Source organism: Phaseolus vulgaris, chromosome 3, assembly GCF_000499845.2.
Source record: "Phaseolus vulgaris cultivar G19833 chromosome 3, P. vulgaris v2.0, whole genome shotgun sequence".
Taxonomy (NCBI): Eukaryota; Viridiplantae; Streptophyta; class Magnoliopsida; order Fabales; family Fabaceae; genus Phaseolus; species Phaseolus vulgaris.
The window spans coordinates 42240122-42259758 of record NC_023757.2 but is presented as its reverse complement, the minus strand read 5'-3'; the positions used below and the strand labels follow the sequence as shown (position 1 = coordinate 42259758).

Below are 19637 nucleotides of genomic sequence, written 5' to 3'. Positions count from 1 at the left end.
TAGGTATCATCAGAATTTTGGGCACACAATTGAGGAATTTTGGGCACACGATTCAGGCCAGTCACTTGAGAAAATTCATCAAATACATTGAGTATCAATAATGGAATTGGTCATCGGGAAAGGGGTCGAGATGAAAATTGGGAAGAAGATAGGTCGAGACCACCTTAACAACTCAGGTCAGAAAGTGATCAAGATGTTAGGACCAACGATGAAATATGATATAGCCAAATGAAGACACTGTGTTTGTCAAACTCCAAGGAAAAGACCAAGGCACCCACATAGGAACCTCGCTATTCGTGGCCAAGGCCAAAATAATCTGGCACTCCTTCATAGAGAATATAGACCTATTCGCATTGATTGTCGTTGACATGTTGGACGTGGATCCATGAGTGATATCGCATAAACTATTTGTCTGTTGGGATGCTCAACTTATCTCCCATAAGAAAAGAAAAGTAGAAGATAAGGAGAGTAGGGCCGCAAAGGAAGAAGCCGAGAAATTGTTAGGGGTTGGGTTTATCAAGGAAGCAAATTACACCACATGGCTAGAAAATATGGTCATGGTGAAAAAAAACAAAACGGGATGTGCACCGGTTACATTGATCTCAATAAAAATGTTCCCAAAAGATACATACCCCCTCTTGAACATTGACTAATTGGTAGACAAAGCAATTGGACACAAGATCCTTAGGTTTTTTATGCTTAATCCGTATACAACCAAGTTTGAATGTATTCAAGTGATAAAAAAAATCGCATTCATGAAAGAAGACAACAATTTCTACGAAGTCATATCGTTCGATCTAAAAAATGTAGGAGCCACATACTAGAGGCTCATGGATGCGGTGTTATGAAGGCTCATTGGTTGAAAAATCGAAGCCTGTGTCAATGATATTGTGGTAAAATTTGAGTACTGTGAGAAACACATCGAGGACTTGGATAAGTTTTTGTCACACTCAGAAAGTATACTCATGGTCGTCGACTATTTCATGAAGTAGATTGAGATTGCACCACTAGTCAACATCTCGGTGAAAAGTGTGAAAAACTTCATATGTAAAAATATTATATGTCGGTTTGGTGTCCCACACACCATTATTACAAACAATGGTCTGTAGTTCATCGATTAAGGACTCATTGACTTCTACCAACGACTGGGCATCATGTTCGTAACGAGTTCAGTCAAACATTCCCAAACCAATGGACAAGTCGAGGTTCCTAGATATTCTATGGGCATACATATGAACCCCCCTAGTCGACCACCCTTGAAACCTCATATAGTCTCACCTATGGAATGAACAACATGATTTCGGTGAAAATTGAAGAGTCGTGACTCATAAGGCAAATATTCAACTTTAACTTAAACAACGAAAGTCCAATGGCTAACCTAGATCTACTAAGCGAGTTGCGGGATAAAGCTCGAATAAGAGACGAGGCTTGTAAAATCTGAGAATCTTAAAATTAAAATTTCAAGGTAAAGTCAATATCCTTCTATCGAAGAGACCTCGCTTAGAGAATGTGCAGCAACGTGAGAAAAAATCAAGACAAATTCTTGACCAATTGAGAGGGACATTTTTGAATCCAAGATGAAGGCAAGAACGAGACCTATAAACTTAAACACCTCTCAGGAAAACCAATATCGAGAACATGAAATTTCACGCAATTGGAATTTTATTTTAGTTAATATTTCTTTTACAGTGAAATTTGAACTTTCATGTCTACTCTTTCCTCACTTGACCTTTTTTTCCCTAAAAAGGGCTTTCAACCGATAAGGTTTTCATGAGACACCCAATAAAATCTTCCTTTTTCAAGACTTAATAAATGTTTATTCAAGCATCAATAAAGATGTTCACGGTCAACAAGAATCGACACGCCCAAAGCTTAAAATCAATCATGATAGATAGGTCAAGCATCAACTGAGATACTCACATTAAACATGAACCGGCACGCCAAAGCATAACATTAACCAAGATGCATAGGTTAAGCATCAATCGAGATTCTCACGCGTGAACCAACACACCCAAGGCTTAACATTCACAAAGATGCATAGGTCAAGCATCGACCAAGATGCTCATTCGTGAACCAACAGAAATACAAGTTTACATCAACCAAGATGTTAAAGCAAAGCATCAACTGAGATGCTCACACCGTGTAGCAACAAGCACACAATGAAGCATTAACTTAGATGCTTTGTGCAAAAGGATAAAGGCAAGTCTTACCCGGGAATTGCACAACCTTAGCCGACACGCAAAAGGCTTAACAATTACGCATCATAAGGAATAATAATTGAGATGCCTTTAACACAGGAAAGACTCCACATAAGCTATGCATCAAATAATGTCACAAAGATTATAAAATTTGAATTAAAACGCTATGTCTGAGTTGTCTATGACAAATGATAATCAACGTAACATTTTTTTTCAAAACACAACCATATAAAGATTCATTCGGTAGAGACGGGTGAAATCAAAAAACGGGAAGTGAACAACAAAAATAAACCAAGAACATACAAATCCAAAGAAATAGCAAAAAAGTTTCAAGTATTCATCGTATTAAAAAGTTGAGCCATTTGTCTCACCATACAAAAGTGTCCAGATTACATCACTAAAGAAAACCAAAACCCCCTTCAACCATCTTTTTGGATTCTTCATTCAATAGACTATGTGAAACAGTATCCATTGAGACCTGCCCATTTGGGACTGAGTTACTGAGCATGACCACCAATGTGTCCCAACTTTCAGGCGACAAACTGAGTTGCATAAGTGCTTATAACTCATCATCAATCTACATATTTATCTTTTCCAATTGATTGACAAGACCTTTGAATGAATTCAATTGCTCCAACATACTTTGACCACCCTTGTAGTTAAGTTTCACTTGTCTTCTAATAAAAAATACATTATTTTTTAGAGTTTTCTTTTGAATCATAGATTCAAGTTTTAACCACAAGTCATAAGCTTTTGTGTATGTTGATACATGCTCAAACAAACTTCTATCAATATACTTTCGAATCATTGCAACAACTTATTGATTCGAAAGATCTCAATCTTTGTTAGTCTTACCTACTGGCATGTTTTTGCAAGAAATGGACTTTTGCATATCTTACGATATAAGTGGTCTTCCATCATGGGCTAGCAATAATACTAGTTGTTTGTTGTCAACAGGAACACGTGTCCATTAGTAATGGCTCCTTATATTTTATATCAGAACCAAACTTTGATACCACTGTTGGAAAACATCATAACTAATTCTCCTACTTTTATGTAGATACAAAATGGACACTTCCAGAAGCAACAAGTTGACAAAAGAAAATACAGCAAAATAGAATAATAAAACCGAGAATGTTTAATGTGGGAAAACATCCTCAACTTAGGAGATAGAAACTCACAAGACCTAGTCCAAAAAATGTCTTTCTACCCTCTCACTAGGATTTCTAGTCTCACACTATAACGGATATCAATTCTCTCATTTACTCTTTATGTTGCTCTTCTCACCTCTCTTTCATTTCTCTTCCTCGCAAGTTTCTTTTATATAGAGAAGAAAAGAAAGACTTCTTCATAAAGAAATATTGGATAATTATTGTTTCACATTTTCAAGACCTTGAAAAAAACTATTTTCAACTTTCTAGGTTGAACTTCATAGTCTTCAAGAGATGTATAATTCCAAAACTTTGGAATGACCATCATTTAATATATTCCGTTGATCAATTATCAAGATTCATTGATCATTGTCTCTCATTAATTAATAAGGGATTCCTACAAGTCGACACATTATCTTTAACCCCTGGGACAAAATATCATCAACTGAGACGTCCTTATGCACATCCTTCGAGATGTCAAACTTCCTCTCCTCGATAGGAATGTTGTACAAAAAAGATCCATGTCGGATGGTCTGATCAAAGCCTTTATCATGAAATCTTGAAATTTAAGCAGTTCATCATGGCATCCTCTTTTATTGGCCATGACTACGTCATGAGCAATAGTCATCGGTAGTTGGTCAAAAAAATTTGAAAGCCTCTCGTTTCTTAATAGTGATGGATGACCTCGACCATGACTGGTAGGGTACAAGGTTTTGAGTCCAATAAAAAAAACTTTGATTTATTATTATTATCAAAGAAAAATGATAAGCCTTTTAACTCCACAAAAATCTTAAAAAATCTACATCTAAAATTCTTATATGACGAAGTGTATGACGCAAACAAGCAAAACCTCGGATGGCTTATGAGGGAAAGTCAACCAACTGGGTCCATCGACCGAGAAGTATAGTAGTGAAGAAAGACTTGGTGGGAGGGTTCAACCTCAAGTTCAGATGGAGAAGCATAATAAACGAAACGTTTGCTGCAACACCCACGAGTTCAGATGGAGCTGTGTGGGAGTGATGTTGAGGACACAAAGCATACTAATCATGAACTCATCAAATGGAAAACATATATGGAGGTAGGTGAAGAAGCAAGAGTAAACGAAGAGGTCAGAGAATCAACACTGTCTCGGCCATGACAGAAATTGTCAATAGCACAACATCTTTCGGCCAAGACGATACCCATCTCGACATTTGGACTCAACATCGATATACTAGACCTTTGATGACCATTGAGAATTGTTTGACACTCACCTATCCACCTAGTGGTAGCTGACCGAAGCGACAATTTGGTTTATGCATACTCCATGCCAACTGCTTGACCCTGTCAGGAGCATCAAGCCGACAAGATCTCGTTTGAAATGCACTACTACTTCCTTTAACAACCGAGGACTCTCCAAAATTTGCCAAAAAGCACCCACTCGATGAACTTGTGGAAAAATACATCACTAATTTGGAGGGTAGGGAAATTCTCAACGCATAACTACTATTCAATATGTGGAAGAAAGCAAGGGGTGGTCCCAGCAACTGAACCCCCTACTTATAGAAAACAAAACGTGACAAACCCAAAACGTCGCAGCTACTACCAATCATTGGATTGATTCTTATCTAACTATTATAACTAGTCAAGCACGGGTTTCGAGGATAATTTGCACCCCTATTCCGACCAAAACTTAGGAACATGCTTGCCAATCTACACACAATGCTTGCCAATCTTAGGAGGCAAGTGTATTATATAGTCGAGATGTCCTAGGTGTAACTAGTCAAATAGTGCAATAATCACCACAACTATATCCACCATGGTAAACTAAAGCACAAGTCATTTAAGTATTGTCTTTGCTAAGAATTAATACCTAATGTCAGACTAATTCAAGATTAACCATGATATATTTGTGCTAATGTATGTCTACCAGCACAAGCACCCAACACATCTCAATAAATATATTGATCAATGTCAAATTTCACATTCATTATATATAATCACTGAATATTGAAGATTGACTTGAAAGTTAGACAACATTTTGCAAATACCATCACCCCCTCTTGTGCAGATCATCAAGGCTTATTCAAGATAGAAGCCAAGAACACACCGGAAAACAAAATCGTAGTGACAAGACCTTCCCATACCAGTCAATAACCGATGCATTACCATTATTTTAGTATCATTGGCACAATCAAAATTGCCATCGGATTTTACATAGTATTGTGGGGGCAATGAAAAGAGGGAACTTAAAAGGCCTGGAAGTTGATAGACAATCATCCCAGTCTTCTCGAGAGAGTCATCAACAAGAGACGGTCCCATGAAAGCAATTTTTTAACACAACCATTCAAGTCGAGATACGTTAATGTGGGAATAATCTTTCAATATATTTTCCAACCCGCTGAGGATGTACGTTAACAGGAAAAACCATGTCAATATATTATAAGAGGCGGAAGCTATAAACATTTGTTACTATAAATATTTGTTTCTCAGGTTGTGGATCAACTTTTAAATGAAGAAAAACCAAACATGCACTATATTGTTTTGAAACTTCGCCGCCAATATCTAGTTTCTATTCTGCTTTGCCTGCTCTGGTATATGTCACATTGGTGAAAGTAATGACTCTTTACATCTCTAAGTTCCTTCAAAATTTGAGAAAAGCCAACGTATCAGAAGATAATGAATTTTAATGTAAATCCTGCTTACTCTACCTCTCATCCCCTTTCAAAATGTGGAACCACCAGGATCCCGACAGGTATTAGCAATTGAACCAACATTATTCCCAGTACCATTTTGGTCATGATGCATGATCTGTCACGTTGTGATCCAGATCATAACTTAAGATCATCAGACATCGCTGATGGAATACAGTGTGTTGCAAGAATATCAAGAGTAGTTGCTTTTGCAGTCTTTGAGCGAAGCACCACTATCTGCATACAAGAGGATGAGCTAGTTATAAAGCTACTGCCATTTTCACACAAGCACATAAAACGGGGAAGGATGGCTAGGGAACCTGATCATAATCTAGATCAAATTTTAGATATTCATCATTGCAGCTCTCTACCATAGTGGCCAAGCTCTTCAGGTTTTTCACTGGTTTACCATTGAAAGCAAGGACCTTCACAGATATACAGAACAAAAAGCGGTAAACACTTGAGTGGTTAAGCCAATATAGCTGTTAGCAAGGAAATCAAAAAAATGGAACAGAACCATTAACAACCTGGATGTTAACAATATCTTCATATCCAATGTTGATATCAGCCACAAGCACCTTTAAAGTGTCAAAGAGATAATCTCACTTTCATAAGATCCTTATGAGAAACGACAGAAAGAAAAGACTGACAAGAAAACATACCTGAGAGACCACAACAAGTTGTTCATCTGGGGATTGTGGCAATGAATGCAGCAATTTATCCAAAAGCTTGACTGGAGCTTCATATTCATAATCCTTTCCATACTGTTCATAGATGATAAAATGAGTTGTAAAGGAATGGCCCCATCCACAAGAAAGTTAGCAAATGCAGGTTGAATAAATGAATTTACTAGTCAGTGCCAAAAGTGAAGTAAATAATAAAAGGTACAAGGTACAATATACACTCTCGTATCATGAAACTTTAGGGTGAAACCTATATATTTATAATTTCAAAATCCTACATGTCATTGCTACTGAAACAAAGACAACTTTCTATTGCAATAAACAAAATCACCAGCTCCAACTTTTACAGCACCACATTCCTTGCACAGAAACTATTACACGTCATACAGGCCTTTTAAATGCAGATGGCATGATAATCTTTTATATTTCTACAAAAAATCCAAATTATTCTGTGCAACATTTTTATAGATATTGAATAATTTTAATTTCTAAGCAACTCAATGTTCTCATCAATCATGATACCGAGTTCCATGCAGCAATAATGAATATTTTCCACTTGGGCATGGAATCCATGGATATGCCACAAGTTCAAATTGAAGATCAGATTAAGTTTGTTCAGTTCACAGAAGTATACTAAACCTTCACTTGGAAGAAGAAACATTGCAAAAGCATCCATATCAATTGAACAATAGTAAAACAAACAGCATCACGCAGGACAACTAATAGCTTAACTATTAAAGCATGCGGATACTGGATTAACCACTGACCTCCGAACGAAGATATGGAACTGAAACAGTTGTAAAAACAAATCCAGCAATTATATAATAAGAGGGAGGCTTGCCCTTGCTATGTGATGGAATAAGCCTTCTGTGACTATCGAGTTTAATGTCAAATTTTAAAATGTCTGGATTTCGCAGTACTTTTATTGCTGCATTATCCCCAGTATATTTCTGAGAGATGAGATAACTGAAACCAATGCGCTCTCCATGACGAAATGGAACTGAAAAGAACACCCAAAACCAAGAGATTAAAACATTATGAACTGTTAAACTCAAATCTTTGATATATTATATATTGGCCACAGGAAAGATGGCTTATTTTATTAAGTCAAAATTATTGCTACCAAAACAATAAACAAACACAGAAAAAACAGTCCACCAATATATAGACAGTGACTTTATGACTAAAGATCTAGAATTGATCCAGTAATGTGTACTGTGACTAATGAGAGATAGCAAAGTTTTGTTTCTACTAGTCTTATCTAGACTGGAATCAGCAGCGCAAAACCTTAACCAGAAAATAAATGCTAATCCAAATGGAAAAAGTGGAGAGATCTGGAGAGAAATACAGTGAATTCAATTCAAAATGGACTTTTGACATTCCTTAAAAGTGGGTCCTAGGTGTTATGCTCCTTTAGCAACGCACTTTCGTCATAAAAGCAACAGTTTATGTAAAAGACAAAACTTTGATAGACATGCCAAGGAGCTGAGTGTGACATGTTTAGTTCAACTAATGTTGTCATTGTTCTAAACGAGGTCACATGTTTAATACAACTACCTTCCTCCATAACAGTTGCCATCAAATAAGAAGTGATAGTTCTACTCAAAAGATATTTTTAGTTTTTAACTAAACAAATATAAGCTATATAGTGCACATAATGCATAAAGAAACTGAAAAATGACCACTCACCTGTTCCATCATTGGCGATATCAATCCCATCAAAACTAAGGATAACATCTGATGGCTCCAAAACCTTAGATTCTGGAGCAGTAGGATCAATTCTTCTAATGCGCACACCTTTTTGGTCAGGTCTCATGCCTGTTGCCATTCGCAAATCAGGATTTTCCATCTTCTGCCACTCAACCCCTAGAATAGGGAACCCTTACAACAGATTGAGAAAGAACGATCTCAGTATATAAAGCTTCAATTCTTGAAAAAATTAGCACACTCAGGTAGCATCTTGTAAAAGTGAAATCTAAATCTTAGTTTGTAGCAACCATATTACCAGTGTAGCCTCCGTTCTTCTCATAATCCCGGATGAAATGCATGATAACTGGTGTTGGAATGACATAACCTATATTCTCCGCATCTTCGTGCTTAAGGGACTGAAACGCAATTCCCACACAGTTTCCTTTATCATTAAATGCAGGTCCACCTGAATTGCCAGAATTTATAGCAGCATCTATCTGCAAAAAAGAATCTTAACGAGGGGAAATCAGGATACATTAAGGTAAATTTGGGTTTTGGGTTATACAACTTAATTAAATGCTTAATCAGATGGAAGACTAATAATATCAACCTAACCTGTAAACCTAAAAGTTCTGTAGAACCATGAACATAAGATAGAATCTCTATGCGTGATACAACACCACTGGTCACAGAGATAGTGTCTCCACCAATTGGGTAGCCCACAACAGTAACCGCATCTTGAAGTGCGGGCAACTCCCCAAACTCTACAGGTGACATCCCTTGCCAGAACTCATCATCATCCACTGTAAGCATGGCTGCAAGTGTAAAATCAAATGCATTAATTTGAACTGTTATAAAGTATAACCAAAAGTCCCTGGGGCAACAAATAGTTGCTTTTGCGTTGATTTTAACATGATTTTACAGTGAACATAGATTCCCAATGTGTTAGCAAACACCCATTATGAGTATAAACAACCAGAAGCACATAATGAGAAAGGTTGACACAACTTATTCTTCATATTTCATAAAATAGCTTTGAATATCAACAAATCCTTTTCAAATATTAAATCTTTATTTTCTGTCCAATGTAAATACGAATTCCAATTAGACATCCATAAAAAATGCTGCAAAGGCAAATAATAGATAAAGGAAACAAGTTAACAGGCACAGTGAGAGGTTAGAAGTTAGTTACCAATATCACATTCGGTTCCAATGGCAAGCACAGTGGCCAAGTACTTGGTATCAGAGCCACGTTTCTTGAGCTTGACCTGTGTGTAGTGTTCCACCGAATGCGCATTCGTCAGAACCCTTCTCCCGCCAATCACAAACCCGCTACTACTCGAGCTGTACTGTCTCTTCCGCTGCCATGGCAGCGAGAAATTCGGTTCCGTGTGGACACAAAACACCTTCACCACGGAGTCCATCGACGGCATCACACGCGCCTCCCACTCCGTGTCCGCCTCCATCGCCACCAAGGCGGACACCCCGGCGTCGCCGGGAACCGAGTAGTCTCCAACGCCGTTGTCGAGGGGGCGGGCGAGGCGACGAGAGAGAGGCTTGTCTGAGTGGGTGGGGAGCTTCTTGGGGCGGCCACGGCGGCGAACGTGGGTAGAGGCGGTGTTATCGATGAGCTCGACGTTGCCGACGGCAAAGACGTCCTCCATTGAGGCAGTGGTGGCAGCGGAGTTAGGAGCGGCAGCGGCGGTATCGGTGACGGGGGAAGGGGTGGGGATGTCTAGGGTTTCGGGGGCGGAGGTTTTGGGTTTGCGTCCTCTCTTTCGTTTGACAGGTCCCATCTTGTTTTGGGGAAGTGTTTGTCAATGTTATTTGAGATGGGAGAAAGATTATGTGAATTTGTGCGCAGAGAGAGAGGACGAAAGAAGGAAGAAGAAAGAGAGCGAAACAAAGCAAGAACAGAGAAAATGAAGGCGGAGGAGGGAATCCAAATCAAACTGAACTACTTTTATGCGCCTCTTGTCACATTTCGATTTTTCCGTAGTAATTCACTAATACCAATTTACTATTTAGTTTTCTTACAATTAACTTTTAAATGTATCAAATTTCTCATGATATCTATAAAAAAAAATTACAGTGAAATTCGAATATTTTTTCTTTAATTTTCAAATATTTTATTTGATTACATACTATAATTATAAGTTATGAGTATACGGTAGATTCTTGGTTGCTTTGTCTTCAAGGAGTTTAATTTTGTGCAAAAATATTAAGACATTGTGTATCTCATAATTTAAACAAAAAAAATAGACTTGAAAAGTACTAACGTGTTAGGGTTTATTGTTTACAAAGTTTTAAAAAAAAAACGTATTTAAACTCCATCCATTTTTTGACAAAAAAAAATAACTTGCCTGCATCAAAATATTCTATCCATTTTTTCCAAAACCAGAAAATAACTTAACTTTGAGGTATAAATGGGAGATTATCTTTCTTTTCCATTTATGATTTCTCACTGTTTTTATTCTTCTTCTTCCCTCTACCTTATTTCACCTTTTACAATTTTTTTAAACAAAATAAAGTTTATAGTCTCTGTTCTTTTATTCATTTGTGATTTCACCTTATTATTTCTCTCACCTTCATCAATTGTTTAACGTTTAACTCTTCTGCTACTCTTCTTCCTTCTCCAATCATTGTATTCCACTTCATTCATTGAGACTCTCTCTTTTCTCACAATCTCCACGTTATGTTGCACCACTTGTTTCTATCTTTTGTAAATGTTTTCCCTTTCTTAATTTTCTTTTTAAATAATTGTCAACTAATGAGTAAACAAAACTAGTCAACAATACAATATTAAAGATATAATGTCTAGTGTCCTCTAAGCTTCTATTATGATCCTAAATATAATCATAATCGTTCTTATTATATATATACATAAATATTTATAAATCTTAATATAATTCATATGTCATACTCATACACATATCTCATATAAACTACATACACTCAAATTACATTTATCAAATAATACAATAATTTTTAATTCCATTTTAATTTTAGTGACTAATTTATTACTCTCAACATTTTTCATAATACTCAAATTATAAATATTTCAACAAATATTAGCATATGACCCACTATATATAAATATTATTTGTAAATTCTTATGTCATGATCATTTCTTACATTTGTTATAAAAAAAATTGACACAATAATTTTGTTTAGTTTCTTACAACTTAATGTGTGTAATTAGATCACTAATGTAACACTTAATATTACGTAATAATTGTAATAATTGTTGTAATAAAATTTTCAGTTTAGTTTAATACTTCAAATCAAATTCTTGGATATTTTGTAACGAACTTATACAAGGAGTAGTGGGACATGATAACACACACAAATATACAAAGTGAACAATCAATGGATACTACCCATACCACTCCGATCAATTGTCATTTCTTCTAATTGGCTTTTCATTAGTACATTAATCAGAAATAAGTTCCTAACCTTCACATTTGGAACATCTAATAAAAGTAGTTGTATTTCTTAAATTTACTGTTTTTTTATATTTTTGCACCTTATCTTTATGATATTCATTATCTCTTTCACTTTCATATTAGGAGGGAGTACTTGAGTGTCTTCTTATCATTTTATCTTTCCTTTCTTCGTTAATTCTCTTTCTTACTAGAAATTAAAAAATACATATAAAAAGAAATAAACACAAAGACAAAAATACAACTATCTTTGGATTAGAGTAAAAATTATAATTACTTTCGTAAGTGTATCATTTATTCTACTTAAGTTTTTCACTAAAATAAATTCAAAAGAGTTTACGAATTCAAATAAACACTCAAAGGTATAAAGTAATATGATAACTTTTTCCAAATATAATAAATAATGCATAATTAAGTGAAATAAAAAAAAATCACCAAATACTTATAGAAACTTTAAAAGGTCAAACTACTATATAAAACTTTACAAAAATGTTAAATATCATATAAATATTAAGCAACAATAATTATCACAAGATTCCTGCTAAAACACACTCCACAAATTTTACCAAAATAGACAAGTTATTAAAGGCAAAACTTCCACAAATTAAATAATCAAATTCCACGTCTTCAAGAAAAAAACAATTAGAAATTTGTGTTAAAGATTTTAAGATTAAAGAAATTTATAGAACTTTGTTTTCAACACTTTTAACTAGTTTCACTTTTTATATATGTCATTTGGCTTTTGTATTGTCTCGACAACTTTGATTTTAATTGTTCCTTTATAAATATTTTTCATTCTTAGTGCTTGAACTCAAATCCCAATTTAAAAATATAAGAGAAAGTAGGAATTATAACACTTAAATGTAATTATTTGTACATCTCAAGTCAATCTAATAGCATGCTTCCTAAAAAGTTTTCAACACTTGCAACAAATAAAGCTAAAGAGCAAGAGACTTAAACTTAAAGCAACAAAAGTTATATTCGAAACTAGATCAATTAAATAATTTATACTCAAAATAAGATAAAGTTCAACCAAATTCAAAAGGAATTGGTAAAAAAACTTAGATCAATACATTAACATGTTAACAAAACTAAAAACATGTAAGCATTCATCGTTAAGAAAATTAAAACACATAGAATCATATCACTTTTAAAAATGGGCTTGGAAAACAAGGGAAACAATCAATTAAGGACAAAACATTAAGGAAAGCAGCTAACTCGTGCAAATTACAAAACTAGAAACAAAGGGAAAGGAGGGACAATTAGGTTTCAAGATTATTTTGGCCTTTTTTACCTTTTCGAAAATGGTGCAGGTATCAATTATGGGGTGCAGGAAGCAAAAGGCTCTGGTGCACTAAAAACTGGATCCGTGATGGATTAGTGTTTTTTTTTCATTTATATATGTTTGTAGAAATAACAAATAGTAATAGTAACATGCTATGACTTACTTAATAGCTTCAAAATTTATATAAGTGTATTTATTTATTGATTTGATCATATGGAATTAAGGTTATATTCATGTAAGAAATATTCTCTCTCTCTCTCTCTATATATATATATATAAGTCATTATTAACATCTGTTACAACAAAGTTTATAAGATTTGATTCTAGTGTTCACATAATTAGAAACTATACATGCTAATAGAATTTTTGTGATAGAATATTAATTTCGCACTTTAAAAAGCACACTATCCCCTTCGCACTCTCGTTACTCTTTGTTTTTTTGATAAAAACACATTGGCTTTTTAATTTAATAGCGAATAATTTGAATGAAGTAAAATAAAGCATGTCATTAATTCACTGTTTAGACATTGTTACGATAGATAACAAACAAACAAAGACCATTCGTATCTTACTTTTAAATTAGAGGTGAAAAGAGAGTAGTTGATCAATGAAATGGAAATAGAATCCATTCCATTTAAATGATAAGAAACCAATGCAGTAGGGAATGGTCATTATTATTAGTATTCAAACATAAGCATCACAAATTGCTTCAATAAAATGAAGCATCAAACAGTATTTGGAGTTTAAAAAAAAGGTAAAAAAGAAAACAATGTAGTGTGCATAGTGTGTTCCTTGATCCTTTTGTGGGGATCCCCTTTTATTATTCATGTTGCTTAATGTTTACTTAATCACCCCCACCAACCTGATAATGTCAGTAATAATGTGTAGCCCCTCATCCTTTTCTCACCATAAAGCCACCACAATTGCACAACCCTTTCCCTTACCCATCTTACTAACTCAATCTTTATGCAGCATATTTTATATAAATAAAATAGAACTTTTCTGTAACTTTAAACTTCCCGTTTATTGTTTCTGTAAATTCTCTTATTCATACAACATGGACGAAAATAACATTCTACTATTACAAAAAGGAATATGCTAGGGAGCAGGTTTTTTTAAAGAGACCAAATGCATATCTTTATCTATGTATAACAATCATAGTGATCATTGCCAAGCATTCCAACCAGTTTCATTTTCATTTTATTTTGTTAATTTAACTGAAAATTCACATACAATGTTCAAGTTGTTTGAGTTCTTATTTTACAGTTGTTGTATTCTATTTGTTTTACTAAAGATTTGGTAACTTTTATTACAAAGTGGACTTTAAGCCTAACTCAACCCCATAAAACTCATAGGCTTGAGGTCTGCACCCATTTATATATTATGAAATGTCCTTATCTCTAGTCGACGTGGGATCTCCAACAACTCTGAAAAGAAAGAAACATTTTTGTAGTGTCTTTTTTAAGTTATTATTTTAAGCTTAAAAATAGTGAAAATGGTTTTTTACTAGATTTGTCGTTAATTACAATGAAACACTACACATGTATTCCCATATGTTATAACTGAGAGAGTTACCAACAACTTTCCTCAAGCAAGAACAAGCCAATAAAACCATAAAGTAAAAAAAAAATATCGAAGTATGTGCATTTCTTTATTGGTTTATTGAGTTACTAAAAGATAGTAAGAAACAAAAACACTTTACTATAAATACTTGGGCTTGAGATACTCCTTGTGAGAAGTTAAGAGCAAGCAAACTTAGGAAAATGTGACTTTTTCGAGTTCACTGAGCTTTTATGAACCAAAACTCTGCGAAAAAAAGCTTAGACTCCATTACTGCCGCTACCCCTTTTGAGCAATACATTAGTATGTAACAGTAGATGTTACGTGAGATTTGAGACACGTGTTTTGTTTGTAACAAAACAGCCTCTTTCCTGGTTCACTAAAAATTTGAGAGTATAAAATAAAAAAAAGTTAATAGTACTTACTGATATTAGTCCCCACGATGATGATGGGTACAGCACAGACATGGTAATGGTGACCACCATGGTTGTTAGCTATAACTTATAAATGCATCTAACTACCTTCACCAGCCTCAGGCCTCATCATCCTAATAAAAAGAATTGAAATGAATCTGTCCACGTGATGAAAGAGTGGGTAGCAAACTCATTATTCAAATTTAACATGCTACATTTGACACATTTATCTTTATGTTACGTTATGTCATCTTCATGTTTTAACTGTGAAATTTAATATCCCCAAAGCCGAAAAATAAGGCAACCAATAAAAGATGCTACAAGGTGTTTCAGGAAAGAAAGGGACAGCAGAATCATGTGAACTGCCGCCACATACCCACACATTCACTCACTCTCTTTCTCTCTCTTACACTGTCAGTTAAATTCAACCAAAAAAACACACCTTTTGTGATAACTTGTTGCTCTTGTTTTGTGGTTGGGGTGTTGGGACCAATTCTAGTTCAATGGCTGCAACAGTTTCAAGGTTCATCAAGTGTGTCACAGTTGGAGATGGAGCTGTAGGTAAAACTAGCATGCTCATTTGCTATACAAGCAACAAATTCCCCACGGTATCAACTCTTTTCTGGATATCTTTTAGCTTCACTTATGTGTTATTGCTGATATCATATTATATTTCATGAAATCAATGTCTCTCATTTCGTGCATTCTGGTTGGGGGAGAAGGGAATTCTCTTTGAAAGAACAAAACTTTTTCATGTGGGTTGTTTCTTAATATCTTGTTTCAGTTGGGTTTCTCTGCCTTGTGTTTTGGAGTCTAATTTTTGCCTTTTGCCCCCCTATGGTATGCATCTCTGCTTGGGGGATGTTTGGCTATTATCAGGACTATATTCCAACAGTATTTGATAATTTCAGTGCAAATGTGGTGGTTGAAGGCACAACTGTGAATTTAGGCCTCTGGGACACTGCAGGTATGTTTGTCAGATTTTGTAGTATATACATTTATATATAGAGTGGCTAAGAGTGTCAGAGAAAAGAGTAGTTACCCTTAATTATTCAATGTTACATTAATGAACAAGAGTGCTCTTCTGATCTCACAGTGTATAATTTAATTTCTTATTAGCCTGCATGAATTTTGTGATTTGTGATGTTCAATTGCTTGCACTGTCTTCTTAGGGCAAGAGGATTACAACAGGCTGAGGCCTTTGAGCTACAGGGGAGCAGATGTCTTTGTCCTGGCTTTCTCTCTAGTTAGTCATGCAAGCTACGAAAATGTGTTGAAGAAGGTATTGCTCATTGCTTCTTCAAACTTTATTAAATTGTAGTTGAATGATATTAATAAAATATTCATAAATCATTTCTTAAACAATACTACTTAATTCTTAAGTTCAAGTTTTAATAAAAATATAATAATACATATTAACAATAACAGATTTATATTTACAATAAAAAGAAATGATAAACTAATATAATATAAAATTATAAAAATGGTTAGTTAATACAAATGAGTATATGATATGTAATCTTTGTTGAAGATGAGGTTTTATTTATTGTTAAAATAATTTATATTAAATTTTTAAAAAAAATCAGTTTAGTTTTCTACATTGATTTTTGACTAGTTTTTTGACACAATGTGTCTAGATTTTAAGAATCATTACATTGATGACCGATTCCGAATCAGAATGGTGGAACAAGCCGTTCTGGTCTGATACTTGAGATGTCTTGCTGGTTTCTCTTGTATTTTCTAATTTGCATATACACATTTCAGTGGGTTCCTGAACTACAGCATTTTGCTCCTGGCATCCCAGTGGTTCTTGTTGGCACCAAATTGGGTAAGTCTCAAGAACTGATCTTGCAATCTCTCTCAATCAAATATTATTTCGTCATCTGCTTTTAGTCTTTTTTGTGATGGCCGTTTTGTTCATAAGGCCTCCTTAGCTTAATGGTGTAAAGATTTTATCTGTTCAACCAGAATCCATCTATATTGCCACCATATTTGATTCAAGAACTATAGTTATAGGCCTATGTTGTATAGATAGATATAGATTAGATTCTTTAGAGGGTCCTTTTGTTGTGCTGAAACATATGAGCTTATTTCTATAGAATTGTTGGGGTTTAAGTATGAGATGAAGTATCACAGTATAAAAGTAAACTTTTTGAGTAATGTATAGGTGAAGAAGACTTACAATTTAATGTTTTAAAAGTTTTGGGCTGAAAATGTGTTATGTTCACCATGTAACGTTGTCCTGCTGTTAACTACCAGAAGGTTTGTTAAGAGGGAAATTTACAGTGGCAAATTGCCAACATAATCACAATCTAATATGTTAACAGCCGATTATCTCAATTTGTTACTTCAGAGAGATTATTTAAATTTTGGTTATGGACAAATTTCAGTCCCCTCCTTTCCTCCAGAACACTTTTGGCTAGTCATATGGTCATTTCCCTTTAACACTTTGCTATTTCTGATTTAAGAAGATAGTCCTGAAATGAACCTTTTCTGACTTTGGTTGCCATATTTGTGGATAATATTACTCATTGATCCTAGCATCAATAGCAGCCTAGTGGACACAAAAGTAATGGCAAAATATTGAATCTACCAATTGTATAGATTTTACACCTTTCTTTCATGGATATGGTAATTAGTTGGCTGTGCAGTTTATTGACATCTGCATATAATAAAATACTTTATGTATGGTAATCTTGTAGATCTCCGAGAAGACAAGTACTATTTGGCGGAGCATCCTGGCATGGTGGCTGTGACTTCTGAGCAAGTAAAATTTCTTACTTTATTAGCCATCATCTAAAGAATTCAATAGACAGTGTTTGTTGAAACTGCTGGGTTTTATCAGGGTGAGGAATTACGTAAACTAGTAGGAGCTACATATTATATTGAGTGCAGCTCAAAAACTCAGCAGGTATGTTTAAATTTAGGTACAATACTTGATGTCTGAAGCAATATAAAGGCAATTTTTTCGCATTCTGTTCTAAAGAAAATTATCTCAACTCTCTACTTTAGAAGCATCAGCACATTCTTCACCAGTGCATTACTGAGTAAAACATACTTCAGACATACTACTCATTGTAGTGGGAAATGCAAACCTAAGGCAGCGTTTCTTTTACAATTGATAGGGAGGGTTAAGGAAAACCTTAGATGACTTTAATCATAGTATTAATGTGTTGAAAATTTTATTCTTGTTAAAGATCAATAATGCCAGTGATCCATTTGGCTGAGTACTCCTGGTGGCTGGTGAGACAGGCTTAGTTGTTGTATGTGGAAAAAGTTAAATCAATTATCTGGTGATTTGTATACTTAAGGGAAATTTAATTCTCTAAAGAGAATATGCGAAAGAAGTAAATTGACCCCAATGATAGCCTTGGAACTGAAATATCTACAATGAAGCTGAGCTTTAGGTTCATGATCTCTATCTCATTTTTGGTTCAGAAGATAATGTTTGCCATTTTTGCAGATAAATAGTCACTGTTATTTCTGAAATTCTTCTGCAAATGACCCTATTGTGAATCCAATTAATTGCAGAACGTGAAGTCAGTTTTTGATGCTGCTATCAAGGTGGTCATCAAGCCTCCACAAAAACAAGAGAAGAAGAAAAAACCACGTCGAGGGTGTCTCCTGTTAGTAGATTTTTTTCATATCATAATAACTCCTGCACATCAAACTTTCTTACTTCTGAAAAGGGATTCATCATTAACTGTTTACCACTGCTTACGATCATTAGTTATTTTGTCACTAATTTATGTTAAAATAAATTATATCAATGTTTGTCTTTCCACCAAACAAAAAAAAACGCATTGATTGTGAGAGAAGAATTATTTTGGTTAAAATTGTTTTGACCTTTTAATATGTATAAAACTATCTTAAATGACAGTGGAGATAGCATATGATGAAGACATAAGACATCATTAGTAATGACAAGCTTTTTATTGCAGATTTATTGATTGAACATTATTATTATTACTATTGTTGTTGTTGAGGATTATCATGTTTTGTTGAATCCATCTCAATGAAATTGCAGAAATGTCATGTGTGGAAGGAATTTAGTCCGTTTTAAGTGAGACATTTCATCCGAAGAGTTTTCTTGGGAGGGAGAAGGTCTGTTATGTCTGGAGGAAATACTAAGCTTTTGGTGCAAATTTATTGTATAGATGAATCAGAAGGAAATTTCAAATTTATTTGTTACTTTTAGTGAACCGCTCCATTTTTTGACAATGTTTTATTATTCTATATTTAACTTCAAAGTGGATAAATTAAAAAATCCAAAACTAATTTCAAGTCCATCATGTCAAGTTTAGTTTATTGAAGCCCAAAACACAAAATATTTAGGCAAGTTCTTCTCAATTTCAACCTGCATCCTATATTTTTTTAATTTTCTAAAATTATCCTCTATTCTAGATTTAAAAATCCAGAATTCCGAAAATATAATTCAAAAAGTCAAAATTTTGTTCCAAAAAAGAAATTGCGAACGAAAAAATTCTATAACACAAATATGAAAAATGCATTCTGGAAAATAATTTCTAAAATTCAAAAATGT

At 34.3% G+C, this 19637-nt stretch overlaps 2 protein-coding genes across 2 annotated transcripts; one reads left to right on the top strand and one right to left on the bottom strand.

Annotated features, from left to right (window-relative positions):
- Nucleotides 1-5686: 5686 nt before the first annotated feature.
- Nucleotides 5687-10412, bottom strand: LOC137807845 (protease Do-like 9). Its single transcript, XM_068608669.1, has 9 exons — nucleotides 9586-10412; nucleotides 9009-9208; nucleotides 8710-8890; nucleotides 8394-8585; nucleotides 7472-7704; nucleotides 6684-6785; nucleotides 6549-6599; nucleotides 6342-6446; nucleotides 5687-6258 (listed from the first exon to the last, which is right to left on the bottom strand). The coding sequence occupies exons 1-9, from the start codon at nucleotides 10187-10189 to the stop codon at nucleotides 6160-6162; spliced, it is 1767 nt and encodes a 588-aa protein (XP_068464770.1). The 5' UTR covers nucleotides 10190-10412; the 3' UTR covers nucleotides 5687-6159.
- A 4993-nt stretch (nucleotides 10413-15405) lies between these two features.
- LOC137807843 (rac-like GTP-binding protein ARAC8) lies at nucleotides 15406-19381 on the top strand. Its single transcript, XM_068608668.1, has 8 exons — nucleotides 15406-15702; nucleotides 15974-16061; nucleotides 16267-16376; nucleotides 16859-16922; nucleotides 17797-17861; nucleotides 17940-18005; nucleotides 18626-18720; nucleotides 19122-19381. Exons 1-8 carry the CDS (start codon nucleotides 15598-15600, stop codon nucleotides 19159-19161), a joined length of 633 nt encoding a protein of 210 aa, XP_068464769.1. The 5' UTR covers nucleotides 15406-15597; the 3' UTR covers nucleotides 19162-19381.
- The last annotated feature ends 256 nt before the right edge of the window (nucleotides 19382-19637 follow it).